A 10181-nucleotide genomic window follows, 5' to 3' on the forward strand; every position below is an offset into this window, starting at 1 on the left:
TACTTGGCAAAAAAATGAGACAATTAGGTGTCATGTGGTACAACAATGACTTTTTTTTATTATAATAGTAGATGCTCTAGGCACGACCATGTCTTAATTCACCATAGAGTGTGTTGAGTTAGTTTTCACCATTTTTCTTCGTATTTTAGCTTGTTTTATTCCTTAAGACTATATTTACCTACATATATAAAATTATAATTAGTGGTTATTTATTCTAATGTAGTTGTCTAAATTACGTTTATTTGGAGATATTTAATGCTGAAGATATGTACAATTTCTTATACATAAGTAGCCGTTGGACAATAATAACAAAAAAAGTAAAGAACATTTTTTTGTTGTTACTTGCTCCTCTTTACCATGGATTGTAATGTTGATCCTCCTTATCTAGTATTTACTTGTCATAAAAAAAATGTATTACTCTAATAGGTGTAAACTTGGTGAGTCTGAACTCATCTAAGTTTGAGCTACTCGTTAACAAATATTCAACGCTCGAGTAAAATTCAACATTTTGTTTAATACATTGAATTTCATGCTACATGTATTAAAAATCGAACCTTCCTTTGCCTTCAACAAAGAACCATACAACTAACACCTTTTAGTCATAATGCAGTTTTGTGGATGTTGTAAGAATAGTTTGATAAAAGGATAGCAACAACAAAAATAATAATAATAAAAACCTTCTGGTAACAGGAGTAGGATCGGGGACATCCATATTAACAAGCAATGCCTTGGTCACTCCAACGTTTTTCTAGTCTGGTTAGGGGGCTTACTCCAATTTTATAAAGGGGGTGCATTCCAGATTTTATATATAGCATTACACTATAATTTCAAAACTCGAGGGGCTTCCGTGTACCCCCAACATACCATATAAACTCGCCCTTGAAGGAAGCTGGCGGACCAGGAATAGATCCATTAAAAGATATGAACAAATTTAATCTCAAGATGGTGGTGCCGCTTAAGGATAGAAGACAACGACTTATTTATTTATTTTTTTGGGAAAGGAGGGGGGTAACAAACACAATGCATTGGACTTCGAGATCGTGCAAGCCAGTTTCAAATAAACACATAATACCGAGTATTTGACCTGCACCTGCAATAACAAACTTCATGGAACACAACCTGGTTTTGCAAAACTACATTAAAGGCGCATTGGTAAACATTAAAAAAATATACTGTTTTGGCTGAATGTTTGGCACGTCTCGGTTCCACTTAAAAACAAATGCACGATGGCTTTAGTGTGCAAATCCGAACGTTATATTTATGATTAGTTCAGCCTGCAAGCTACCGGAAAATCAATCCAAGGTAAATAACACATAACTGAGTCCAAAAAAAAGTAAAAAAAAAATTGCTGGAAAACTTTATTGGAAAGGATTGCTACTCGTCCTGCTCTTATGAAGAGGAACATCCAAATTGGTTCAATAGTTTGCCCTTTATGCTCGAATCATCAAGAAATCGTTGAACATATGTTAATTACGTGCTCCTTGGCAAACATTGTTTGGCAAGACATTGCAAGTTGGTGTAAACTTCCACCTTTCTATGCTCTTCTCAATATATGATGTCATGGAGTATTAATATCACTTGATTCATGTTCCCAATACAAAGAAAGATCATTCAAGCAATCTTCCTGGTCATGATTAATTTGGAGCATATGGAGAACAAGAAACGACATGATTTCAATGAAGTTAATACGAATTCAATTAAAGTGGTGGCGGCAGTAAAAGTTCAAACTTTCCTATGAGTGGTGTCAAGATCAAAGAAATTTGGGTTAATCAGGAGAAATTATGCAAATTTGGTGTACTAGATTTATAATCTTATGTCTCACTATAATATGGAGTAAAACGTAAGCTTGTAACTAGTTTATACAAATCTTAACTATTATATTTTATACAAAGTAGATATACGGTTAGACGTTAGTATAGTTACTATATTTGGGCGGGTCCAGATTAATTAACAAACTACTCCCTGAATCTCAGTCACACTACAAACAATACACCTGCACTTTTCCATCTCAATATTCTCCAACCAAACAAACCCTAATCCCATCACCATTCACACAATCAAATCATCCACATATCATCAGGTTACACGTTGAAATCGAGAGATGACGATTCTGTACACGCTTGTGGCTAGAGGATCGGTCATACTAGTCGAATTCAGCGGTTCGTCCACCAACGCCAGCACCATCGCCAGGCAGATTCTCGACAAAATCCCCGGAACGAATGATATGAACGTGTCGTACTCGCAAGATCGCTATATCTTTCACGTTAAGCGTACCGATGGCCTTAGTATTCTCTGCATGGCTGATGACCTTGCTGGAAGTAAGGCGAATTTGCTTCTATTAATATTCTGTTACGTTTATTCGCTTTGAATATTGTTTTTTTTTTTTATTTATATGAGAGATTGTGATTATATGGTAGGTGTTTCGTTATTATGTTAGCGTGTTTCGTGTTGCGTATATGATCTGTATAGACTATTAGACCCTGCAAAATAGTATAGTAAGAGATGCATATGGCTCATCACTGAATAACTACATGTCTTATATATATAGGCCCTATACGTATGCCTAGTATAGTTCTTCATGGATGAACTATATGACTCGTATAGGTCATACAACTCAAATGCATCTATACAACTCGTATATATTACGGTCAATGATATCTGACTGAACATATACGACCCGTATAGCGCAATACAAGTCGTATAGTTGACACATGGTGTCTAGGTATAAGGTGGTAGTGTCTGGTCAGCGGGAGCCTTTATCAATTATATTATACGAACTGATATGCCAATTATATCAATTACATCATTTTTGCTGATTTTGTTATAAATTAACTAGCATATCGAAAGAATAACCGAATAATATTCTTCAAGTAGAACAGTTTTGAAGCCCCAAAGGTGAAAGACCATTTCTATATAATTAAGTTGAGTTGGCATTTATGAAATTATAAACCTGATATTGAGTTAAATGTGGCTATGAAAGATGAGGCTTAATGTTAAACATTTTCATGGCAACTTATTTATATGAATAACAAGCATTAATGGTTGGCAGTTTGGCACATTATGTATAATATTGGTACTGTTGTATGTTTTACAGGACGAATCCCTTTTGCGTTTCTTGAAGACATTCATCAGAGATTTGTTAAAACTTATGGTCCAGCAGTACTAACAGCACAGGCTTATGGCATGAACGATGAGTTTTCAAGGGTTCTGAGCCAACAAATGGAATACTACTCAAACGATCCGAATGCAGACAGGATGAACCGTTTAAAAGATGAAATGAGTCAGGTGAGTTTGAAGTTTTGAGTCAAATGGTTACATTTGTTTATGCATATAATAAGTTGCAGACTGTTTTTATTGTTGTTAACTGTGGTGTTATGATTTATAAACAGGTACGGAATGTGATGATACAAAATATTGACAAGGTTCTCGAGAGGGGTGATCGGCTAGAGTCGCTTGTGGATAAAACCGCCAATATGCAAAGTAATACTTTTAGGTTCAAAAAGCAGTCTCGCAGATTTAGGAATACAATGTGGTGGCAAAATGTCAAACTCATGTACTTTCTCTAAACCAAGTCTCACAAAATGGTTGAGTCGGGTTGGGTATTGGGTCGAGCAGGTTAGGGTCAAACTGGGTTGTTTTTAAAAGTATCACTTTGGTTCTGATCAAAACGAATTCTTTAAATGTGCCCGTTTTAAAATGGGTTTTTACTCTGAGATTCTCATACTGGCTTTTTTGTGTAAATTGCAGGATTGGATTCGGATGTCTTATACTGTTGGTTATATATCTTGTTGTGGCGTTTGTTTGCGGTGGGCCCGCACTTCCCGGCTGTTTAGGTTGAGGACTGGAACCGAAACGGGTTTGAGTCATGGTTCTCAGTTTCTCAAATCATATATTGGAATGAGTTGATATCTTATGCTCAAACAATCATAGATTTATTTATTTATTCTTTTGTTATGAGAATTTGATTATTTTTTTTATACTGATTTGTATTGATTTAGTTTCATATACCAAGGAATAAACTTATTCTCCAATCACTTTTGATTGTATTGGTTTATTTATTTCCTGAGATTGTTTTGTATTAATTAGTTTCATAAACTACTTATTCTTTGGAGCAACGGTAAGGCTGCTGCCACGTGACATGGAAGTAAGGAGTTCAAGTCGTGGAAGCGACCTTTTACATAAATGCAGGGTGAAAATGCGTATATCAGACCCAAGTGGCTCGATATCCCAGACCTCCCGCATGTGGGAGACTTTTGCATGGTGTTTGCCATCCAGTCACTTGTAGCTAGAAATAGCTTCATCAATATATGAAAAAACATAACTTGCTAGACATTCCAACTTGTTCTGATAGTTATTAACTTGAGAAGTAATACCACTCAAACTTATGATGACAATCTTGTTAATTGAACGACTGGTTTCGGAGACTTAAAAGTTGGGACTTTGATGCCCACAATGCCAATAACTAAACGACTAGTTACCGAAACTAGCTTTGAACTAGGGCCTTTGATAACTATCTATGTTAGAGCAAGTGCGTCTATGTTTACTGAAGCGTAAATTGATAGTTTACCTTTCACGCGAGTGCAAGTATAGAATGACGAACATATGTGACCACTACTTAATAACCATGTTGACTATTAGAATACAAATATTTTTAGAGATTTTAAGTTAAACAAGGAGCAAAGTTCTTAAATGGTTGGGAACATTCCCTTTATTCAGGGTATTCTTCTGACCAGCCACTTTATAAACACCATGGGTCTGGTTTATATACATTTAAAAAAAAGTTTATAACATTACAACTTTGTTTTACAAAATCTTGAAAAATGTTAAAAATTTTGATTCATAATTATTAGAACTTCTTTTACAAAAGAAGAGGAGCATAGGTAGATCCCTAACATGGAATAAACATATTAAGCAGAATTTGTCAGACTTGCACCTATCAGAAAACATGATCGATGGAGTTCTTTGAGAATACGATCAATTTCTGGGATTTCTATGAATAGACATTAATTTTGTCATACATTTGTCGGCGTTTTTGCTATTGCTAGCTTCTCCTGCAATTTTGTTTGTTCTCTTTTCCAGGTTTCAGTGTTAGATACTATCTAGAGAGTTCGTGATCCACTTATTTAGAACATGAGAAGGTATCTCAAATACGTTCAACTCACACCTTTAAGGTATAGGGCAAACACCTCTAAAATCGTAGCCGCACCTTTGAGAAAGGAGTCAACCAAAATGAGAACTACCATGATGGAGTCACACCAAAGATAGTTGTTGGGTTAACTAGTTAACGCAAGATATCGCTAACTTTTATAAGACGTTAAAGAAATAATATTAAACGATACAATACACTACCGCTGGATATTCCTAATAAACAAATCCTTAATCACATAGCCGACTATACATCAAACCTCGATTTCGGCCATAACTAATATTCCTTGAAATCGACCTATATTTGTAAATGAACCACGCCATAGGTCTAAACTACCTGTTAGACTTAGGGGTTGTTTGGTTCATTCATATCTGAATGAGTCAGGTCTGAATGAGTCTCTGTCTCATTCAGCAACAACACCAAGTCTGAATGATTCAGACCTAATATTAACCATTCAGCCCCTTAGTTGTTGGACGTAATTTCCAACTTAATAGGCTCGTCACGTGTAGGTGACCGAGTTAGACCTATTAGGCCAGTGGGATTCATTAATATGTAATGGGTTTATAGGGTTACAATTAGGGTTTTATTATATTTGGTAATGTCTTGGCTAGAAAATAGGTTATTCTATATAAACCGAGTTATGGTTAGACATTATAGAGGGTGAACAAGATGTAACAGAGTTAAGGTTCATCAAAAGTCAATCCGAGTTAGGGTTTGAAGTTTGTAATCAATTTCTTGAGTTATATTTTCCGATTAATATAAACGAGAATTAGTCATTTATTCGTGTTTGTTTATCGATTGAGATGTCACACCCCAACCTAAGGCGGAAATGTGACAATATCTAATTAATTAATTTAAAATTCTAGTACGTCAATTCAAAGAAATTACAAAAATACACAAGACACAAGACACTATTTAAAGTGACAATATTCATTTAACTCATTTTATTTCAACAAATCGATAAACAACACTTCTCGTCTACACAAACAAACTGAATACAAGTAATAATTATATTGTTCGTTTTGCTAATATCCTAAAGGTCTTGGTAACGTTTTCCGTCAAGCACTCGAGTCAACAAAAGTCAAACCTGTAACATTTCATAAAATAAAGTTTGTCAACACAAAGGTTGGTGAGCAATTCATAAGTTTGAGCATATAAGTATATAGTATGAAAATCCACAAAACTTGTACACAAAACAATAAATAAGAGCTATAAACTGGAATAAATAGTTATCGCTAAACAAGTTAGCGACACCTAGCTATTGGCAATTAGTCTAGGATTTTATGACAGTTGCTAATAAGCTTACATTAGCACCACCTAGCTACAAGGGGATGCCGAGTAGTCTAGGATTTATAGTTATCGTTAATAGCATACGTTAACGACACCTTGCCATTGCCAAATGGTATAGGATTTATAGTTTCACCATCCAAAAGTTGTAAACACATAGTCAAATAAGCATACAACACCAAATCGAGCAATTATTCAAGTAAGGTATACAATCACGTTTGTGGGTTTAAGATGCAAGTAATTAAAGCATTTAGTTTGATAAGTATGAAATGTCACCCCAAAACGAAAGATGGAAAAAGGGGTATGAAAGTACTCACCTCGACTGATGAACCGAGAAATAAATAGATAAGTAAATGAAGTTAAACGGTAAACGATAGATCCGACTTAAAACGATAAACACCTTAGCTAAAATAAATAATATAATATATATTAATGAACTTGAAACCATAATGAAACTATATTTGAAATATTGAACGAGGAGGTTCGGTTATTAATCGGGTTACCGGTTAGTTTGTTAAAGATTAGGGACTCGTACTTAATTAATAATTTAAAATAAAATAATATTATTTTATTTGGGCTTTTAAATACCTAAACCAATATTAGATAGAAACAAGACGGGTTTAAATCAAAAGTTCGGTTTTATAAAAATGTATTTATAATGAAGCTTATAATAATATTATTTATGATGATGATAATAATGATAATGATAATTTAAAAAAAAGAAATGTTTCATATATATATATATATATATATATATATATATATAGATAATGAAGGTAAAATAATAACCATAATTATTATTAATAATACTAATAATAATAGTTAAAGAATAAAGATCTTAGTGTTAATTAGAATGTTGTTGATTAAAATAATAATAATAATAAATAATATTGATAGTAAATAATGATATCATACTCGATGTCGGTTTGATTTCTAAACGAATTCATAAAATAAATATAATAATATTATTGCTAATAATAAATGATAGAAATAGGATTTTACTAAATAATAATAATATGATATTTAATAATATTAATAACAACTTTAATATTTATAATAGTAATAAATAATAATATCAATTAATAAATAAGATAGTATGTAATATGTAATAATACTAATAATAATCTTTATGTCTTGATATTAATACTAATAGCAACCGAAATTTGTTAAGTATAAAAATAATTATTAAAACCGGTCTAGGATGAGACTCGAACCCGAGACCTCTCGTTCAACAACTTAAGTACAAACCAACCGAACCAAAATAATTAAACCCATATGAACTTAACATATCCATTACCCGATCGTTTATCTTTTCCCGAATTTCAAAATAATTCAATACCCATCCATACTCATTTCAAATAATATAACCGATAACAAAAAAACCATTATTAACAATTTAGATCCGAACAATTTATAAGCGAAACCGAAAGCACCAACGCCCAAAATTAGTTTACCTATTAGTCGTACACGAGTCGTGGCTCTATACCGAGGAATGACACGAGTCGCACCTGCCGGAGACGGAAACCGCAACCGGAGGGAGAGAGGTAGAAAGAGAGAGAGAGAGAGAGACGACGACGAGGGAGAAAGAGAGACGTGAGAAGTAGAGAGAGACGAGAGAGATAACCAATTCCGACCACCAGCAGACGCGCCGGAAAAACGGGGAGAGAAAGAGAGGGAGCTGCGTGAGAGTCCAGCGAGAGATAAAGAGAGGGTGCTCCGGCCGCCGGAAAAACGAAACCGAGAGGGAGAGAGAGTGTGGGGCTGCCGGAAAGCCGAAAAGGGGTGGTGCTGGGTTGAGGGGGGTGGCTGATATGATGGTGATGTGGTGGAAGGTGGTGGTGGTGGTGTCGTCGGACCGTGGCCGGAGGCGGCGGTGGCGGCCGCCGGAAAAAGAAGAGGAAGAAGATGGGTGGCTAATGGTTAACATGTTAAGGTTAGGGTTTGATGGTATGTATATATGTACATATTTTCAAAAATGGCCCCTCAAGTTCTACATATTTTAAGGAAAGGTTTTAAACTTAAGAAAATGATAATATAGATTCGATAATGACCAGTATTACCCCATATGTTTTTCTTAACGACACTACAACATGATAAACATCGATTTATTGATGATCGAGGGCTATAATAATATTATATGATAATTAAATAAGGTTCTAAAAATATTGAGTCGTGTTTACAATCTGAAAGTTTACAAAACGAAAATAAACCGAGACTCAAATTTGACGGATGTCACAGGATTACTTCCCCGACACTGAACAACTACCAATCAACTTACCCGGTGATCCACCAATGCAAAGGAATGAACCCCCAAGACATTCAAGTTATCATCCATCAAGCATACCGATGTATCACCCGTCCGACATTCCGACGTACCACCCATCAAACATTCCGGAGTATCATCCGTCTGACATACCAGTGTATCATCCACCCAATCCCCATCCGTCTTATGCATTTCTAGCCAACAAACAAATCAAAGAGGAACCCGAGTCTGACTCTTCCGACGGGATGCAATGCCACTCTGATCAAAGACGATGGCATACCAGAACCTCTGCATACGATTCCATTGATTATCACCTCAACACCCTCGATGGTCCCTCACGGAAACCAAAGACGAGAGTCATTCATCCCTATGAGAGCTACCGTCTACATCCTTTAGTGGCTAAAACAAGGAAGATGATGGAGGAAGAAGACCGTGAGGAAGAAGATCTAGAAGAGGAAGATCCGGAAGAGGAGGAAGATCCTGAAGAAGATCCAGATGAATAAATCACCGAAGCAGTTCCCACCCCAAGAAGTGAATCATCAAGCTTCAAATGTGATTGTCCATCCAACCAAAGGTGTATCCAACCATTCTTCCACATGAACTTGAACAATGATCCTGAAGATCCATACGTGCAATTTAGTCAATGGATTCAAGAAAAGTTTCCACCAAGCTTCCCACAATATCAAGGCAAATTCCCTTTAATCGCGGAACATACATATGAGATCCGTCAACAAAATGAAGCTGCCGAAGCATTTTTCAATTATCCGTTTGACGTTACCTCGTCACCATATCCCAAGAACCACTATGACATTGTTATGATGGGATACCGTGAACCGTCGAATGAAATTCCACAATCCCAAAAAGAACATCTTGATAAAGCTTTGCACGAGACTGACGATCTGAGGAAGAAGATAGCCGTTGATGGAATCAAAAAGAAGAAGATAGGAGACAAACTTCTTCATAAATGCAACAGGATCACAAAGATGGTGAAGAAATTCATGAAGGATTAGAATCAAGTGTTATAATGTTTGTTGTAATGTTTGTTTAAAATAAGGACGGTAAATCGTTCTAGTAAGGATAAGAATAAATATATATATCGAGTAAAGATATATATATATATATATATATATATAGGGAAGGGTTATCCTAAAACCAAATATTTTTCTAGGAAAACTAGGAATAAATCATAGCCATTGGATTATATCAATCAATGGTTGAGATTTAAAATTACAAAAAACCATCATAGTTTCCTACAATTACTCTTTCACCATTATAACCGACATAGTTTCATATAATTGTTCTTTCACCATAGGTTTTAATGCCAATTGTCAAAATTTTATTGGTTCTTACCATTCCTAGGAAACAACTTCTTTTTATTTGAACCATTTTCTATATATATATATATGTTGTGTGTAATGTGACGATATATGTATCAGTTATGATATATATATATATATATATATATGTAAATAAATAAATGAATTA

General features: G+C 34.8%; 1 protein-coding gene across 1 annotated transcript; it reads left to right on the plus strand.

The window, feature by feature from the left end:
* Positions 1–2101: 2101 nt before the first annotated feature.
* On the plus strand, positions 2102–3838 carry LOC143615876 (vesicle-associated membrane protein 711-like). The gene is made up of 4 exons (XM_077088880.1): positions 2102–2318; positions 3095–3285; positions 3390–3553; positions 3748–3838. The coding sequence occupies exons 1-4, from the start codon at positions 2102–2104 to the stop codon at positions 3836–3838; spliced, it is 663 nt and encodes a 220-aa protein (XP_076944995.1).
* The last annotated feature ends 6343 nt before the right edge of the window (positions 3839–10181 follow it).

Source organism: Bidens hawaiensis, unplaced genomic scaffold (assembly GCF_021521415.1).
Source record: "Bidens hawaiensis isolate Kalapana, Puna unplaced genomic scaffold, B.hawaiensis_p1.1 tig00044777_1, whole genome shotgun sequence".
NCBI classification, from domain to species: domain Eukaryota; kingdom Viridiplantae; phylum Streptophyta; class Magnoliopsida; order Asterales; family Asteraceae; genus Bidens; species Bidens hawaiensis.